General features: G+C 41.0%; 1 protein-coding gene across 2 annotated transcripts in view; it reads right to left on the reverse strand.

Moving 5' to 3' along the window:
* Positions 1 to 19,467, reverse strand: part of LOC139532420 (hemicentin-2-like) — a 231,613-nt gene extending 212,146 nt beyond the window's left edge. For both annotated transcript variants that reach the window (XM_071329974.1, XM_071329973.1), the window contains exons 1-7: positions 19,323 to 19,467; positions 17,901 to 18,179; positions 17,581 to 17,826; positions 12,508 to 12,786; positions 12,186 to 12,431; positions 11,037 to 11,315; positions 10,715 to 10,960 (exon numbers count right to left, since the gene is read on the reverse strand). In XM_071329974.1, coding sequence (XP_071186075.1) covers positions 10,715 to 10,960; positions 11,037 to 11,315; positions 12,186 to 12,431; positions 12,508 to 12,786; positions 17,581 to 17,826; positions 17,901 to 18,179; positions 19,323 to 19,383 — 1,636 coding nt within the window. In that variant the 5' untranslated portion in view covers positions 19,384 to 19,467. The remainder of the gene's footprint in view (positions 1 to 10,714; positions 10,961 to 11,036; positions 11,316 to 12,185; positions 12,432 to 12,507; positions 12,787 to 17,580; positions 17,827 to 17,900; positions 18,180 to 19,322) is intronic.
* Between the last annotated feature and the right edge of the window lie 990 nt (positions 19,468 to 20,457).

Below are 20,457 nucleotides of genomic sequence, written 5' to 3' on the forward strand. Positions count from 1 at the left end.
GACATTCAGAGAGGGGGTATATTATTGTGACCCTGGTGGCACAAAATCAAAGTCGGACTGCATGGAGATGCTTGGGAATATGGTCAATACGGGTGACCGTATTGTGGGTGTTTCAGGGAAAAGGTGTACATTTGACCTCCATCATCTAGGATGTGACAATGGTAAATAAAATCTCTCAATTTTTGCCCATTTTTTGTGTGGTCTTGCAGGCCTTCTCATGCAGCTGCAACTGCAAGTGCATTTGTAAATCAAAGATCTATCTTGAGTTGGGCTCTGGGTTGGTGCAATTGTTGAGAAAGTGAGTTTATGGTTGTGTGGGGGTAAGGGTTGAGTGTGTGTGGGTGTATGTGTGTATCCCACAACTGTTGTGAAGGAGTAAAAGATGTTAGGGACAATAGAGGCTGATCCACAGCTATATATAATACAAATCGAGGTGAGGGCGATGGAAATGCATTTGGCAGTTAATCTACTTCAATTCGGTAAATGGCACTGTGTGCTCTTTTCAAAGGATGGATCCCAGTCGGTTATGGGCTATGGGATACAGGGGGTCGAGGGTGGTCTGCCGGGCATTGGGATGAGGAGGGCTTTTAGCGGGTGGAATAGTAGGGATCAATTGGAGTTTAACTTAGTAGAAATGCAAATATCATGGTACAGCTACATAGACACTCAATCATCATGTTACTTTTTAATGGTACGTTTACAAACATATATTTTGATAAAAAGAATTGAAAGTTGTGTCTCATTATGGTAAGTGGTGAAATAAGTATAGCCAGTTACAATTGTAATGGCCTAGCAGATAATAAGAAAAGACAATCAGTATTTACCTGGCTAAAAGAGAAGGAATATAATATCTATTGTTTACAGGAAAACCATTCAACAGTTTTAGATGAGGTTTGTGGAAAAATAACTGGGGGGGCGAAATATACTTCTCCCATGGGCAAAGAAATTCAAAAGGGGTGATGGTTTTAATTAACAATAATTTTGATCCAAATGTGCAAATTGTCCAAACAGATCCTCAAGGTAGATGGATTATTTTAAATATGTTATTGGACAATAAACAGATATGGCTTATTAACCTATACGGTCCGAATAATGATGATCCAAGCTTCTTTGAAAATATAAGAATTTATCAACTCTACAAGCAACACTAGACTCTATTATTATGGTGGCAGATTTTAATACGGTCTTAAATACCTCTATGGACCGGAAAGGAAATCACACTACAAACTATCACACTCAGGCACTTAAGGAAATGATGAATGTCATGGATATATTGGAATTAGTGTATATATATAGATTTAAATACCCTGACCTAGTGAGATATACATGGCGGAGGCTTAATCAAGCTAGTCGTCTTGACTACTTTCTTATACCATTCTCTCTGGCACCAAAAGTTAAAAAAGTGTTGATAGGGGACAGAATGTGATCGGATCATCACATAATTGGCATATATATTACTCTTACAGAATTTCCACGTGGGCGAGGATATTGGAAATTTCATCAAAGCCTACTAGATGATAAATTGTTTAGAACTAGGACAGAATAATTTATAACTTACTTTTTCAGACATAACATAGGTACAGCAAATCCCCTTATTGTATGGGACACTTTTAAATGTGCCTTTAAAGGGAATGCAATTCAGTACTCATCTATAAAACAAAATCAATTAAGATCAAAAGAGTCCATATTAACAAAGGAAATTGAAGGACTAACAGTACAGTTAGATAGCAATAAAAACGGTACCATAGAGGCACAGAATAAGTTAGACGAAAAACAAAAAGAAATGGAGGAACCTATTCAAGAAAGATCCAGTGTAATATATTATAAAAAATAAAGCGAACTGGATGGAAAATTGGGAAAAATGCACAAAATTCTTTTTCAATCTTCAATATAGAAATGCTACCAATTTTTTTTAATTAAAACTTGTTACAAATGATGGAGTCACGCATGATTCACCAAATTATATTTTTAAAGAGGAAGTAAAGTACTTTAAGAATATGTTTTCGTTTCAGGCTCCTCCATCTCCACTAACTGAAACTTATTGTATGGATTTTTTTCCTAATAATAATGTAAAATTAACATCTGTACAGAAAGACTCATGTGAAGGCCAAATTACAGAGGAGGAACTGCTTGATGCAATTGGGGCCTTTAAGGATGGGAAAACTCCAGGGCTGGATGGCATACCAGTGGAAGTATACACAACTTTTTTTTATATACTCAAAGGACCATTATTAGCTTGTTTTAACCACTCCTATATAAATGTTAGATTATCAGACACGCAACAAGAAGGTCTGATATCATTATTACTGAAACAGGACCCAAGTGGTATATATAAAGATCCAGTCCATTTAAAAAATTGGAGACCTCTTACACTTCAGTGTTGTGATGCAAAAATCCTACCAAAATGCTTGGCGCATAGAATTAAAAAAGTATTGTCAGATACTTTCATCCAATTTTCATCCTAATCAGACAGGTTTTTTACATGGAGGATACATTGGAGATAATATAAGACAAGTACTGGAAACAATAGAACACTATGAAATATCGGGGACACCAGGCCTGGTTTTCATAGCTGATTTTGAAAAGGCTTTTGACAAAGTACGACTAGAGTTTATATATAAATGCCTAGAATATTTCAATTTTGGGGAATCTCTTATAAAATGGGTTTAAGTTATGTATAGTAAACAAATCCCAAAATAAAGAAATTATCTAACTCCAATAAATTTTTATAGAAAGTTAGCAAAAATAGATAAGATCTTGCTACCATGGAAAGGAAAATACCTGTCTATTTGGGGAAAAATCACCCTGATTAACTCTTTAGTTATATCACAGTTTACCTATTTGCTTATGGTTTTGCCTACACCTAGTGACCTGCTTTTTAAATTATATGAACAAAAAATATTCAATTTTATTTGGAACGGCAAGCCAGATAAAATTAAAAGGGCCTATTTATATAAAGAATATGAATTCGGAGGGAAGAAATTATTAGATATTAAAGCATTAGACCTCTCACTAAAGGCATCAGTCATACAAAAGTTATACTTAAATCCAAACTGGTTCTCTAGTCAATTGGTACGAATGTCTCATCCTATATTCCTTTATTCTGAATAAAGGGCCTTTTCCCCTTTATTCAGATTACACCTGCTCACTTTCGGTTGTTTGAAAAGGAAATAATCTCCAAAATATCTTTATTTTTTAAACAAGCCTTAGAAAGTTGGTTGCAATTTCAGATTAATCCACCTGAAAGGACGGAACAAATAGTACAACAAATATTGTGGTTAAATTCAAATATACTAATTGATAAATAAAACTGTATTTATCGAAGAAATGTTTACAAAAGGTATAATTTTAGTGAATGATATCATAAATAGGACTGGTGGAGTTGTCACACATGCAGCTAACACAGACCAACACAGTCTCACATTCAATTCGCGCATATATGTACAAAATGTATTTCAGCAGATTTCGTGCGTTTTTGTGCGTTTTCGTCTGGCTTAATTCGTGAGAAAAGACACGAATTTATGTGCTTCTTAATTCGTGCGAAAAGACACAAATTTAACCAGTAGGCTACACAAGCCTTTGCAACAACCATATAGACGCGATAATTTGTATTTCATTTTTGTTCTTCTTAATGGCTAATTCAACGTCATGAATATACAGAAATGTTGTCTTTGTTTAACCATGTTTTAAAATGTGTCGTTGTATGCCTATATGTACTGTTTTAGACTTGCTGAACAGAATTTTTGAGAAAAGACGCACATTTACGTGCGACTTAATTCGTGGGAAATATTGTTTTATTAATGCCAATGCTGTTTTCTGTGCTTGATTTCGCTTGATACTGGTGCACTTGTAATCAGAACGCCTTTTTGTCATGTAGGCAACCATACACGATTTTCTTCATAACCCATTTCATATTTCATGGAGACTAAATTACACCATTTTCTTCATAATGCATGTATTACATGTTAATGTAAAATAATGAATTATGTTGGCTTACACTTATGGCCTTTCCAAGGCCTTTCCATACCTTAAGGGAACATTTTAGCACTCACCATATGGTTAGTGAGAAACGCCACATTGCAAATGTATGGTCCCTTACTAGACGTCCTGCAACGTTTCTAAAATTCGCGGACGGCGTCGGGCCGTGCGCGGGAGAGAGATCTTTCAGGAAGTCATCAAACGAAATCTCTCGGACGTTCGGTTTCCGTTTTATAAAAAGAACAAATTTTGGTCATTTTTCCGCAGTCTCGGAAATTCCCACCAGAGGGAAAATAAATAATATTGCAAATGCACAAGCACATTGCAAATGCATGTGGCCTTTTCTCCTAAACGGAAAATATTTCGAAGACGTAATGGACAGTTGGCCCCGAACAAGATGGCGTCGAGGCCTCAACGCTTTTTGAGTTATGGCCATTTATCTGGGATTAAAGGTCAAAAACGCAAAGTAGGGTGCTAATTTGACCGCTTCACGTCGAAGTACATAAGCATACGGTGTCAGGAAAAAAAAGAACCAGCCATTTATCTATCGTAATTTAAGAGAAATCGTACATTGACAAATTGGTAATGTTCACAAAAAGGAGTTCAAAAAAAAAAAGTTACAGATCCAGTTGCAGTGTGTTCAGACGAACATTTTTTAAGTGGGTCTCGAAGCTCTGCCAGAATTCTGTGATTTTATGTGATTTTATGAAATAACACACACTCATTTAACCCTCTGTAAATAAGTCAGTTCTTAACATAAAGACTTAAAACTCAATATTATATAAGAGCCTACCCCAAGGAGGATATGTGTTCACTTTCAGCTTCCTATGTCAACCGGAAGTACCTTCAAATGGTGCCATAGGGTCAGTTTCGAAGGGTTAAAAAGGTCAGATCTGCCTCCCGGGTGGCGCAGTGGTCTAGGGCACTGCATCGCAGTGCTAGCTGCGCCACCAGAGTCTCTGGGTTCGCGCCCAGGCTCTGCCGCAGCCGGCCGCGACCGGGAGGTCCGTGGGGCGACGCACAATTGGCCTAGCGTCGTCCGGGTTAGGGAGGGTTTGGCCGGTAGGGATATCCTTGTCTCATCGCGATCCAGCGACTCCTGTGGCGGGCCGGGGGCAGTGCGCGCTAGCCAAGGGGGCCAGGTGCACGGTGTTTCCTCCGACACATTGGTGCGGCTGGCTTCCGGGTTGGAGGCGCGCTGTGTTAAGAAGCAGTGCGGCTTGGTTGGGTTGTGCTTCGGAGGACGCGTGGCTTTCGACCTTCGTCTCTCCTGAGCCCATACAGGAGTTGTAGCGATGAGACAAGATAGTAATTACTAGCGATTGGATACCACGAAGAAAAGGGGATAAAAGGATGGAGTGAAAAAGTACGGTGCTTAAAGACACACAAAGCCTGCAATGGCATTGCCATTATCTCCAGGCCGTGCCGAGTTCAACGAGATGCCCCGCTTGAAGAAAAGGGGATAAAAGGATGGAGTGAAAAAGTACGGTGCTTAAAGACACACAAAGCCTGCAATGGCATTGCCATTATCTCCAGGCCGTGCCGAGTTCAACGAGATGCCCCGCTTGACCGTAGCTCGCTCGGTCTGAGCGACAGGGACAAGAAGAAGGACCCAAATGACCCTTTGACCTCAATTTCATATTTTTTTGCTTTTGGGAGACAGAGAGAGAACCGTTAAGGTTAGAAGCACAATTTGACCTCAGGAACGTTCCTAAGGTCCTCCCGATCTGTGCAAGCCTAACATTGGCCGTGTGGCATTAACCCTTAACAGTTAAAAGAAGGTGTTTACATCAAACAGTTTACAATGACATGTCTCCCCATAGGAATACATTGCCTGCTCCCCTAAATTCAACCTGAAGCCTATGTGGGTTAATAATGCCTTATGAACCTGTCTTCGATGACAATCCATCAGGCCACTATGAGGTCTACCTGTGGCGATTCTAAGCTTCCTGGAGCAACCGGAAGTGGTTAAATCACCCTAAAAGTGTTTGCCATACCCAACCTGCAGTTTGAGAGAAATAGTGCATTCAACCCTATGTAAATCAGTGAGTTCTTAACGTATAGACTTAAAACTCAGGATTCTGTAAAGCCCACTCCAATGAGGATATGTGTTTACTTTCAGCTTCCTGTGCCAACCGGAAGTGCCATAATTCGTGTCAAAAGGGCTGTTTCGAAGGGTTAAAAAAGTCAAATCTTTCCAAAACTTAATATATGTGAGTAGGCAACCCTCATGAACTGTAAATCAGTCCTTCATCCCATCAGATTTCAAGGAAAAATTTACACACCCACACAGAAAGGATGGAGTGACACACTGAGGGGCTTAGAGGCAGACAGTGCCTGCAATAGTTACTTTTGTTCGAACTTTTAAAGAACCGTCAGACCTAGAGTTCTGAAACTTTACAAACCTGTTCTAGAGCTCAGGTCGATTAAGCACGGTGAGTTATGTGGCTCTAGAAGGTTCTCGGACCGATAAAAAGCCTCGTGCATTTGCATTGACTTCAATTCATTTTGAGCATTACGAAAATGGTGACATTTAGAAAAGTCCCAGAGTTGCAAGACTAGGTGCATTGAAACCGGCTCGGGCCATAGAGACGGACCCCGACATTTCTGTCCGATAGCTCATTCAAGGACCCCGTAGCAAGGCATGGAAAAAAGTGGAATTTCAGCACCAATTAAGGTTTTGCTCGGGCACCGAATGACCTATCGAGCCGAAACTTGGGATTAGAGGTCGCCTTACATAGGGCTAAACATAATGTGAGAACTGGACCCGCAGCTAGAACATAACTATGTATTATTTGTTTTATTATGGTTTAAATGGAAGGCGCTGTGAATTTTGGGCCTGCTCTGAAATATGTGATAGTTGGCTTCTAAACGAGTTGGAAAAAGTGAGTTTGGAGTCAGATGGTATCAGTTTGGTGTCTGAAAATATCTAATTGGCTGATGGACACTGACTTGCTAGTTGACTTTTGTGCATTTGCAATATGTTTCAACAGTGAAAAAACACCAAAATAGCATTCTGAAATCACCACTAAAAATGACATCACCATAGCCGTGCCGAGTTCAACGAGATGCCCCGCTTGACCGTAGCTTGCTCGGTCTGAGCGCAGCGACAGTGACAAGAAGATGACCCTTGACCTACATTTCAAGTCTTTTGCTTTTGGGAGACAGAGAGAGAACTGTTAAGGTTTAGAAGCACAATTTGACCTCAGGAACGTTCCTAAGGTCTCTGTGCAAGCCTAACCTTGACCGTGTGGCATTAACCCTTAACAGTTAAAAGAAGGTGTTTACATCAAACAGTTTACAATGACATCTCACCCCATAGGAACACATTGCCTGCACCCCTAAATTCAACCTGAAGCCTATGTGGGTTATGAATGTCTTATGAACCTGTCTTCAATGACAATCCATCAAGCCACTATGAGGTCTACCTGTGTTGATTCTAAGCTTCCTGGAGCAACCGGAAGTGATAAAATCACCCTAAAAGTGTTTTGCCATACCCAACCAGCAGTTTGTGATATATAGTGCATTCAACCCTGTGTAAATCAGTCAGTTCTTAACGTATAGACTTAAAACTCAGGATTCTGTAAAAGCATACCCGATCAGGATATGTATTTACTTATAGCTTCCTGTGCCAACCGGAAGTGCCTTAAAATGGGGTCATAGGTGCTGTTTCGAAGGTTTAAAAAAGTCAGATCTTTCCAAAACTTTAAATGTGTGAATCGGTCAACCCTCATGAACTGTAAATCAGTAATTTCGCTAAACAGATGTCAAAGAAAAGCTCTCTCACACACACACACAGCAAGGACGGAGTGAAAAAGTATGGTGCTTAAAGACACACAGAGCCTTAAATGCTTTTAGGGGGGATCCAGACTTCCATACCCGCTCTGGGAGCGCTATACTACCGCCCCAAATCAATGGGTGCTGGCCTGAGTGATTTATGGAGGTTTTCAAAAAATATTCTGTTTTTTCTTCTGGAAAATATTTTATGTTTTTTCTTCTCGAGTCAATGGCCTGAGTGATTTATGGAGGTTTTCAAAAAATATTCTAAGTCCAAACTTTTCATGCACCTGGTATTTTTTTGGGGTTACCAGGCGTCATTTTTCAAAACGGTTGAAATTGCTTTTAGGGGGCATCCAGAGTGTCACATGACCGGATGAGGTAACTATTCTTGTTCTTCTTGTAACTTTCCGGTAGGCTAGAAGCTTTCCGGTGTTTTGCTGCTCGACACAGGTCGACGCAGGTATTGCACTTGATTTATCGTTATCGTAACCGTAGGTGCAGCCAAGTGGAAATACGAAAGCTTTCTAGCTATTTCACACTGACGGTAAATACACTCAGAGCCATGTATTTACACTCAGCCACCCTAGCCTTATTACGGGTTAACGTTTTGGTAATTTTGGTTGGCCAACAAAATGTAAGACTACAATGACTGCATACGTTTCCCCAAATGTTATACGAAAAAAAAATGTTTTGCTATTGATGGACAATGGCAAGGCTGCCATTGTATTTTCAGTTACATTCTGGTCAATAAAAATGTTTTACACGTTTGTTTTTTAAGAAATACATGGAACTACAACCGAATAAAACACCATTAGCCATCATGCATTGCATGATTCATTCTATACTGAAGTCTGTTCAGAAAAATCGAAAACAGTACATATAGGCATAAAACCACAATGTTTTAATAGGGATTAAATAAAGACAATATATATATAACCTCTTATGGTTATATGGTTAAAAAAAAGACAAAATATCTATATATTCATAACGTAAAATAAATAAATACAGGCGATCGCGTCTATGGTTGTTGCAACGGCTTGTGTGTCGCCAACTGGTTAAATTCGTGTCTTTTCGCACGAATTAAGTAGCACAGAAATTCGTGTATTTTCGCACGAATTAAGTAGCACAGAAATTCGTGTATTTTCAAACGAATTGAACCACCCCAAAAATGCACAAAAACGCACGAAATCTGCTGAAATACATTTTGTACATATATGCGCGAATTGAATGTGAGGCTGGGCTGCACAGACATATGGAAATGTCTGCTCTCCCCAAAATTACAACCAATTAATTGCAGCATTACCACAAAAATGGAAGAGGCAAATAGAAGGGGGAAAAAGTAAGGAACTTGTATGTCGGCCCTGTATTAAAGAACATAAATGGTTAAAGAAAAGTGTGATAAATAAAAACATATACCAATTTCATTTAAGGACCAAAAAACGGACAGCTGTGCCATATAAATTGCAAAATAGTTGGGAAGAGATTTGATGTACCCATTCCATGGCACATGGTTTATGAATTGATACGCAAAACCCCGGATTCAAAACTTCGAATTTTTGCAACTAATAGAATGTTATATATATGGGGGATACAATCTTCCCAGCTCTGCAGATTCTGCTGTGAGGAGGCAGAGTCATTAGATCATTTATTTTGGTATTGTCCATATGTAGCTTGTTTTTGGTCACAGGTCCAGGAATGGCTGAAGAATTGCATTTACATTTGCCAAGAACTAACGCTACAGATAGCAATACTGGGTGATTTGAAAAGCCATAGTCAATCAATCAATAATATAATAATTATTTTAGCAAAAATGTTTATTTTTAATTAACAATCTGTAGAAGCTATGAGAATAGGAAGGTTCAATTATTTTGTGAAGCATCACAGCACAGTTGAAAAATATATGGCAAATAAAAATCCGAAATGGATGATGTTGAGAGATAGATGGGAGGGGTTGAATGGAGCTGAAGGGTGGGACTAATAACAAGATAAACAATGTAAAGCATACGGGATCTGTAAAATGTATATAGGTTCGGAACTTTTGTGAAATAGCACAGTTACAAATAGAGGAAGGACTAAGAACAAACAAGAGAACTATTGTAAAGTAGACTGTGTCTGTAAAATGTGTATAAGATGTATAAATTGAAGAAAATCAGAAGTGTTTATTAGTTTACTCCAATTGGGGGATCGGTGGTAGGTTTTGCGGGGAATAATAATAAAGGTATATTCTTTAAAAAAGTATGTATGTCTATATAGGTATGTGTATGTATATATGTGTATATGTATGCATGCGTGTATGGATATATATATTTACCCAAAAAATATGGGGGACTGGAAATGATGCAGACAATTACATTGGAAGCAACATTCTTTCCGCAATATTAAGCTGATCCACCCCTTAAATTTAAAAAAGAAAAAGAAAAAAGGATGCTGGGTCTTGGTCAGGGGGGCTAGTCTCAACTCTTTCCTCTGTGAAGGAGAATGAACAGATGAAATTAGGGAGGGAACAAAAGAAAGATACTGTAGATACCATAAATGTTTCTGTGCACAGAACACCAACACAATAGCCATAGCCATTTGAGCTTTGGTCTGAAGTGATTACCTTCAAAGCGCATATGGCTCTTGCGTCGGCTGAGGCAACAGCACACCAAGGTGATGATGATGAGGAGGAGTACCAAGCCCCCTCCCCCGGTCAGGATGCCCACCATGGTCTAGAAATCAAAACCAAACAGTAAATGCCGATCACCCGATTTTGAGACAGCTGAGAGGAGGGTGGGGGATGAGGGGTGGAGCAGAGGAGAGACAAATGAGATGTTTTACTTTCTTTTTTATGTGGTGCTCCACCAATCTTAAATATTGGTCACTTTTTTCCTGAAAATAGAAGAAAAACAGAGAGAAAGAGAAAGACAGAGAGATACACAAAGAGAATTGCAATTGAGCCTTTCAAAACATACTGTACCGTTGCATGTTGGTTTGATGGGGTCACTTTTCTCCATGCTGACCTCGTTGACTGCAGAGCAGGTGAAGGTGTCCAGCTCTTTCAGTTGTTTCAGATCGATGATAAAGGTTGTTTTTGTTTCCCCGTTTAAAGGCTGTCGGTTCTGGCTCCACTTGAAAGTCACTCCCTCAGTGTTGGTCAAGGTACAGGTAAAGGTGACGTCCTTAGCAGAACAGGTGAATTTCACTGAGGGCTTGGAGACCTTTTCTGGAGAGAAACAAAATGTCAGTGTCTCTAAAGGAGAGGATACGGTACTTGTATGGTTGGAAAGAAAGAGGCTTACCCTTCATACACAGCCTGAAGGACTGTTCTTGGATGCTTGTCCCGTCGCTGTTGAACACCTCTGCTTTGTAAGTACCTTCGTTTGCCAACGCCAGGCCTTTGAGCTGGAGAGACCCGTCATCTAAGATGTCCTCAGCCTTGCCTGGTTTGAACATTCCATTCTTTCTTTTAAATATAACGTTGCCATTGTGTTTCCAGGTTATTTCTTTCGACCTCAATTCATTGTAATTAAGAGGGATGGTGAAGTCAGTTCCAGGTTGGAAATAATAATCGCATGGATCTGTGATAGAAGAGAAGAAAAGAGATCTGAATAATTCTCTGTTGTTGCTGACGGTAACATACTTTTATTACATTTTGGGGTCAATAAAAAGTTAGAAAATGTGATCTAATTCAAATCTTATTATTGACATTTTTGGTTAAGCATTTATCTACAGTATAAATGACCATTTGTGTATGCTACATTTCAAAGTAAAATAAGTTAATTTCAAGTACAATTGTCCATTGTTAGTTCCTCATAATTTGTCAGTTAGGACAACTACTAGGCAAATATGCTCTAAAACAGCTTCTACCAAATGTTTTTAACTTGGATCAAATTCAAATAATGCTACTGTATGAAAAGACATGTTCAACTGGTTGGGTCAGCCACATGAACCCAGATGATTCTATTACAGCTTCCTGTTCTTGTGTACTGGGTGTTTGAAACAGAACATGTCTAAAACCACAACTTTCTGAAAGGCCACAGATACTAAAACAACAGGACCTCTTCAAATCAAATGGCCTATCTGGGGACAATATCATAGACACAGATGGTCAGATTAAGCCTTCTCCTTGAGTAAATAGGATATGAATCTTGGTCAAATGACCAATATCTTATACATTTATATATTAATGGTAATTGAAATCAAATAAATTACATGGCATGGAAAAAAACACTTATTTCTTTACTTAAGTATTGTAACACATAATGATCTTAAAATATCTAAATAGCATTTACAATATCCATACAAATCATTCGAATAATGAGATAAAATTGCGATATCAAATCATGCAAAGGAAGTTGTTAAAAAATAGATGACATTGTTACATTTACAAGAAAGACAGAGAGATACACAAAGAGAATTGCAATTGAGCCCTTCAAAACATACTGTACCGTTGCATGTTGGTTTGATGGGGTCACTTTTCTCCATGCTGACCTCGTTGACTGCAGAGCAGGTGAAGGTGTCCAGCTCTTTCAGTTGTTTCAGATCGATGATAAAGGTTGTTTTTGTTTCCCCGTTTAAAGGCTGTCCGTTCTGGCTCCACTTGAAAGTCACTCCCTCAGTGTTGGTCAAGGTACAGGTAAAGGTGACGTCCTTAGCAGAACAGGTGAATTTCACTGAGGGCTTGGAGACCTTTTCTGCAGAGAAACAAAATGTCAGTGTCTCTAAAGGAGAGGATACGGTACTTGTATGGTTGGAAAGAAAGAGGCTTACCCTTCATACACAGCCTGAAGGACTGTTCTTTGATGCTTGTCCCTTCGCTGTTGAACACCTCTGCTGTGTAAGGACCTTCGTTTGCCAACGCCAGGCCTTTGAGCTGGAGAGACCCATCATCTAAGATGTCCTCAGCCTTGCCTGGTTTGAACTTTCCATTCTTTCTTTTAAATATAACGTTGCCATTGTGTTTCCAGGTTATTTCTTTCGAACTCAATTCATTGTAATTAAGAGGGATGGAGAAGTCAGTTCCAGGTTGGAAATAATAATCGCATGAATCTGTGATAGAAGAGAAGAAAAGAGATCTGAATAATTCTCTGTTGTTGCTGACGGTAACATACTTTTATTACATTTTGGGGTCAATAAAAAGTTAGAAAATGTGATCTAATGCAAATCTTATTATTGACATTTTTGGTCAAGCATTTATCTACAGTATAAATGACCATTTATGTATGCTACATTTCAAAGTAAAATAAGTTAATTTCAAGTACAATTGTCCATTGTTAGTTCCTCATAATTTGTCAGTTAGGACAACTACTAGGCAAATATGCTCTAAAACAGCTTCTACCAAGTGTTTTTAACTTGGATCAAATTCAAATAATGCTACTGTATGAAAAGACATGTTCAACTGGTTGGGTCAGCCACATGAACCCAGATGATTCTATTACAGCTTCCTGTTCTTGTGTACTGGGTGTTTGAAACAGAACATGTCTAAAACCACAACTTTCTGAAAGGCCACAGATACTAAAACAACAGGACCTCTTCAAATCAAATGGCCTATCTGGGGACAATATCATAGACACAGATGGTCAGATTAAGCCTTCTCCTTGAGTAAATAGGATATGAATCTTGGTCAAATGACCAATATCTTATACATTTATATATCGGTCACTTCCGGGTCACTTCCGGGTTGGAGCGAGTAGTCGCATTCCGCTTCGCTCCACAGGTAGTATTACATTTCATTTCATTTCATTACAGTACAACGGTTTGATTTGTTTGACCTTAGCTAGCTACATAGCCGTCTTTGTATCAAAGATAATTGTGTAGTTTAGAGTAATTATCGAGGTTCGCTAGCCAGCTATTTTCGTCCTTCTAACGTAACGTAACGTAGTCAACACTGCTAGCTAGCCAGCTAGCCAGCTAGCCACCGAATAGCAGCACTGTAGAAACTATTAGAAACTATTACATTACAACGGAACAACGGAACGACTTGATTAGTGTAGTGTTAGCTAGCTACATAGTTGTCTTTGCTGTCTTTGTATCTAAGATAATTGTGTAGTTTAGAGTAATTATCGGTTAGCTAGCCAGCTATTTTCGTCCGCCGTGCTGCCGTTCTCCTACCTAGTCAACACTGCTAGCTAGCCAACTTCTACCGAATAGTAGAAACTATTACATTACAACGGAACGACTTGATTAGCATAGTGTTAGCTAGCTACATAGTTGTCTTTGCTGTCTTTGTATCCAAGATAATTGTGTAGTTTAGAGTAATTATCGAGGTTACCTAGCCAGCTACACTTTCAAACAAAGTCAACAACGCAGCCACTGCTAGCTAGCCTACTTCACCAGCCAGCAGTACTATATCATTTTAGTCAATAAGATTTTTTGCAACGTAAGCTTAACTTTCTGAACATTCGAGACGTGTAGTCCACTTGTCATTCCAATCTCCTTTGCATTAGCGTAGCTTCTTCTGTAGCCTGTCAACTATGTGTCTGTCTATCCCTCTTCTCTCCTCTCTGCACAGACCATACAAACGCTTCACACCGCGTGGCCGCCGCCACTCTAACCTGGTGGTCCCAGCGCGCACGACCCACGTGGAGTTCCAGGTCTCCGGCAGCCTCTGGAACTGCCGATCTGCGGCCAACAAGGCAGAGTTCATCTCAGCCTATGCTTCCCTCCAGTCCCTCGACTTCTTGGCACTGACGGAAACATGGATTACCACTGATAACACTGCTACTCCTACTGCTCTCTCCTCGTCTGCCCACGTGTTCTCGCACACCCCGAGAGCTTCTGGTCAGCGGGGTGGTGGCACTGGGATCCTCATCTCTCCCAAGTGGACATTCTCTCTTTCTCCCCTGACCCATCTGTCTATCGCCTCCTTTGAATTCCATGCTGTCACAGTTACCAGCACTTTCAAGCTTAACATCCTTATCATTTATCGCCCTCCAGGTTCCCTTGGAGAGTTCATCAATGAGCTTGACGCCCTGATAAGTTCCTTTCCTGAGGATGGCTCACCTCTCACAGTTCTGGGTGACTTTAACCTCCCCACGTCTACCTTTGACTCATTCCTCTCTGCCTCCTTCTTTCCACTCCTCTCCTCTTTTGACCTCACCCTCTCACCTTCCCCCCCTACTCACAAGGCAGGCAATACGCTTGACCTCATCTTTACTAGATGCTGTTCTTCCACTAATCTCATTGCAACTCCCCTCCAAGTCTCCGACCACTACCTTGTATCCTTTTCCCTCTCGCTCTCATCCAACACTTCCCACACTGCCCCTACTCGGATGGCATCGCGCCGTCCCAACCTTCGCTCTCTCTCCCCCGCTACTCTCTCCTCTTCCATCCTATCATCTCTTCCCTCTGCTCAAACCTTCTCCAACCTATCTCCTGATTCTGCCTCCTCAACCCTCCTCTCCTCCCTTTCTGCATCCTTTGACTCTCTATGTCCCCTATCCTCCAGGCCGGCTCGGTCCTCCCCTCCTGCTCCGTGGCTCGACGACTCATTGCGAGCTCACAGAACAGGGCTCCGGGCAGTCGAGCGGAAATGGAGGAAAACTCGCCTCCCTGCGGACCTGGCATCCTTTCACTCCCTCCTATCTACATTCTCCTCTTCTGTCTCTGCTGCTAAAGCCACTTTCTACCACTCTAAATTCCAAGCATCTGCCTCTAACCCTAGGAAGCTCTTTGCCACCTTCTCCTCCCTCCTGAATCCTCCTCCCCCTCCTCCCCCCTCCTCCCTCTCTGCGGATGACTTCGTCAACCATTTTGAAAAGAAGGTCGACGACATCCGATCCTCGTTTGCTAAGTCAAACGACACCGCTGGTTCTGCTCACACTGCCCTACCCTGTGCTTTGACCTCTTTCTCCCCTCTCTCTCCAGATGAAATCTCGCGTCTTGTGACGGCCGGCCGCCCAACAACCTGCCCGCTTGACCCTATCCCCTCCTCTCTTCTCCAGACCATTTCCGGAGACCTTCTCCCTTACCTCACCTCGCTCATCAACTCATCCTTGACCGCTGGCTACGTCCCTTCCGTCTTCAAGAGAGCGAGAGTTGCACCCCTTCTGAAAAAACCTACACTCGATCCCTCCGATGTCAACAACTACAGACCAGTATCCCTTCTTTCTTTTCTCTCCAAAACTCTTGAACGTGCCGTCCTTGGCCAGCTCTCCTGCTATCTCTCTCAGAATGACCTTCTTGATCCAAATCAGTCAGGTTTCAAGACTAGTCATTCAACTGAGACTGCTCTTCTCTGTGTCACGGAGGCGCTCCGCACTGCTAAAGCTAACTCTCTCTCCTCTGCTCTCATCCTTCTAGACCTATCGGCTGCCTTTGATACTGTGAACCATCAGATCCTCCTCTCCACCCTCTCCTAGTTGGGCATCTCCGGCGCGGCCCACGCTTGGATTGCGTCCTACCTGACAGGTCGCTCCTACCAGGTGGCGTGGCGAGAATCTGTCTCCGCACCACGTGCTCTCACCACTGGTGTCCCCCAGGGCTCTGTTCTAGGCCCTCTCCTATTCTCGCTATACACCAAATCACTTGGCTCTGTCATATCCTCACATGGTCTCTCCTATCATTGCTATGCAGACGACACACAATTAATCTTCTCCTTTCCCCCCTCTGATAACCAGGTGGCGAATCGCATCTCTGCATGTCTGGCAGACATATCAGTGTGGATGACGGATCACCACCTCAAGCTGAACCTCGGCAAGACGGAGCTGCTCTTTCTCCCGGGGAAGGACTGCCCGTTCCATGATCTCGCCATCACGGTTGACAACTCCATTGTGTCCTCCTCCCAGAGTGCTAAGAACCTTGGCGTGATCCTGGACAACACCCTGTCGTTCTCAACTAACATCAAGGCGGTGACCCGTTCCTGTAGGTTCATGCTCTACAACATTCGCAGAGTACGACCCTGCCTCACACAGGAAGCGGCGCAGGTCCTAATCCAGGCACTTGTCATCTCCCGTCTGGATTACTGCAACTCGCTGTTGGCTGGGCTCCCTGCCTGTGCCATTAAACCCCTACAACTCATCCAGAACGCCGCAGCCCGTCTGGTGTTCAACCTTCCCAAGTTCTCTCACGTCACCCCGCTCCTCCGCTCTCTCCACTGGCTTCCAGTTGAAGCTCGCATCCGCTACAAGACCATGGTGCTTGCCTACGGAGCTGTGAGGGGAACGGCACCTCCGTACCTTCAGGCTCTGATCAGGCCCTACACCCAAACAAGGGCACTGCGTTCATCCACCTCTGGCCTGCTCGCCTCCCTACCTCTGAGGAAGTACAGTTCCCGCTCAGCCCAGTCAAAACTGTTCGCTGCTCTGGCACCCCAATGGTGGAACAAACTCCCTCACGACGCCAGGTTAGCGGAGTCAATCACCACCTTCCGGAGACACCTGAAACCCCACCTCTTTAAGGAATACCTAGGATAGGATAAAGTAATCCTTCTACCCCCCCCCCCTCCCCCCCTTAAAAGAGTTAGATGCACTATTGTAAAGTGGTTGTTCCACTGGATATCATAAGGTGAATGCACCAATTTGTAAGTCGCTCTGGATAAGAGCGTCTGCTAAATGACTTAAATGTAATGTAAATGTATATCAATGGTAATTGAAATCAAATAAATTACATGGCATGGAAAAAAACACTTATTTCTTTACTTAAGTATTGTAACACATAATGATCTTAAAATATCTAAATAGCATTTACAATATCCATACAAATCATTCGAATAATGAGATAAAATTGCGATATCAAATCATGCAAAGGAAGTTGTTAAAAAATAGATGACATTGTTACATTTACAAGAAAGACAGAGAGATACACAAAGAGAATTGCAATTGAGCCTTTCAAAACATACTGTACCGTTGCATGTTGGTTTGATGGGGTCACTTTTCTCCATGCTGACCTCGTTGACTGCAGAGCAGGTGAAGGTGTCCAGCTCTTTCAGTTGTTTCAGATCGATGATAAAGGTTGTTTTTGTTTCCCCATTTAAAGGCAGTCCGTTCTGGCTCCACTTGAAAGTCACTCCCTCAGTGTTGGTCAAGGTACAGGTAAAGGTGACGTCCTTAGCAGAACAGGTGAATTTCACTGAGGGCTTGGAGACCTTTTCTGGAGAAACAAAATGTCAGTGTCTCTAAAGGAGAGGATACGGTACTTGTATGGTTGGAAAGAAAGAGGCTTACCCTTCATACACAGCCTGAAGGACTGTTCTTTGATGCTTGTCCCTTCGCTGTTGAACACCTCTGCTGTGTAAGGACCTTCGTTTGCCAACGCCAGGCCTTTGAGCTGGAGAGACCCATCATCTAAGATGTCCTCAGCCTTGCCTGGTTTGAACTTTCCATTCTTTCTTTTAAATATAACGTTGCCATTGTGTTTCCAGGTTATTTCTTTCGAACTCAATTCATTGTAATTAAGAGGGATGGAGAAGTCAGTTCCAGGTTGGAAATAATAATCGCATGAATCTGTGATAGAAGAGAAGAAAAGAGATCTGAATAATTCTCTGTTGTTGCTGACGGTAACATACTTTTATTACATTTTGGGGTCAATAAAAAGTTAGAAAATGTGATCTAATGCAAATCTTATTATTGACATTTTTGGTCAAGCATTTATCTACAGTATAAATGACCATTTATGTATGCTACATTTCAAAGTAAAATAAGTTAATTTCAAGTACAATTGTCCATTGTTAGTTCCTCATAATTTGTCAGTTAGGACAACTGCTAGGCAAATATGCTCTAAAACAGCTTCTACCAAGTGTTTTTAACTTGGATCAAATTCAAATAATGCTACTGTATGAAAAGACATGTTCAACTGGTTGGGTCAGCCACATGAACCCAGATGATTCTATTACAGCTTCCTGTTCTTGTGTACTGGGTGTTTGAAACAGAACATGTCTAAAACCACAACTTTCTGAAAGGCCACAGATACTAAAACAACAGGACCTCTTCAAATCAAATGGCCTATCTGGGGACAATATCATAGACACAGATGGTCAGATTAAGCCTTCTCCTTGAGTAAATAGGATATGCATCTTGGTCAAATGACCAATATCTTATACATTTATATATCAATGGTAATTGAAATCAAATAAATTACATGGCATGGAAAAAACACTTATTTCTTTACTTAAGTATTGTAACACATAATAATCTTAAAATTCCTAAATAGCATTTACAATATTCATACAAATCATTCGAATAATGAGATAAAATTGCGATATCAAATCATGCAAAGGAAGTTGTTAAAAAAGAGATGACATTGTTACATTTACAAGATAAGAGACATTGTCAACGTCATTTTTCATGCCCACGTCATTGTTAATTTTCTGCCTAACATTGCTCAAATCAATTGTGATCAAATTTACAGATTCAATAGCAATCCATGAATGTGACCATCAATAGGTAAGAGTTATTTATTTACCAGATTGACCCTATTTGATGATCATTTAAATGAAAAGCATGCTATTTAAAATCAATAGACATCCTCTTCTCAAATAACTGATCCAACAATTACTCATCTTTTTTACTGTAAAAAAGAAAGGACGAAACAAAACATCCTCAAAAACCAATCCACAGGCTTGGGGGGTTAGAGGGAGAGTGTCTTACCTGCTGAAAGAAAGAGAAATCCATGAAGGACAAGGAATGCCAGTGGTAATGTACAGGCCATTGTGTAGTTACTACATGTACTATGAGAAAAATGTACAGGTTTCAGTTTAGTAGTCAGACTCTTTCCTGTGTTTGTCTCAGAAGAGGAAATTATCCAACCAGCAGGTCCTGTATGTATCTACTCCCTCAGCAGTGCAGAGATGCCATATCTTAAAATAAGCTTCAAACAAACTCTTCATCTTCTCATCAGTATCAACTCAGGCATTTTCTCAGCCACGTCCTAAACGCAACCTTTTTTAACAAAACGTTCTTATAAAATTCATGCCCAAAAAATACATTTAGTGTACATTCATTGTGTGGCATTAAATGCCACAAAACTCCATATGAGGACATTCTCATAAATTATGACGATGTAAATAAAAGAAAGAAAAAGAGGTACATTAGTTATATAAGTTGACTTATGATACTGGTTTCAGATCAGCTTTTCCTAGCTCAACCTGTACGCTCGGACACCGTACAAAACGGACCCTGGGTCTGTGCTTAAGCGTGGCAAGCTCATACACTGTAGTCACTTACCAATTCAAAACTGAGCCCTATATACCTGCTCGAGAGTAGATCTGAAAGGATTGGACAAATTAAAGCAATATGGCAGAACGTGTTGATACCGTTCCTTTCCTCAATCTACCAGAAGTACCCAGGGTAGGTGACTGGGCTTGAGTTGGAATAGGGCAAGCCAGTGAACTACAGTTTTCATGGATTGTAGAACTATGCTGACATCTAGTGTTACTTGCATCACCTGCACTTTGGGAATTCCAATTGCCTTTTGTCAACTGGAAACAGTCAGTTTACCGGTAGTTTTAGTCAGCCTAAACTACGAGAGAATTTACACCTTGCGGGTGTGATGAGATAACTCGATCCGGTGGAATACGACGATACGAACGCTTATTTCAGCGAACGCTTCGTAAACCACGCCCCAGTGGGCAGAGCCAGGCATGTTGGACTGGGACGAATTTTAATACAAAAATGCCTATAATTTTACAGTCGGTCCGCCATGATACTGTGTAGCTAATATATTTCAGACCAGTGTATTTTAGTTAATTTCGTTTGACTTAAGTAAAATATATTTGAGTAGTAA

The sequence above is a fragment of the Salvelinus alpinus genome, chromosome 10 (genome assembly GCF_045679555.1).
Source record: "Salvelinus alpinus chromosome 10, SLU_Salpinus.1, whole genome shotgun sequence".
Lineage (NCBI taxonomy): Eukaryota > Metazoa > Chordata > Actinopteri > Salmoniformes > Salmonidae > Salvelinus > Salvelinus alpinus.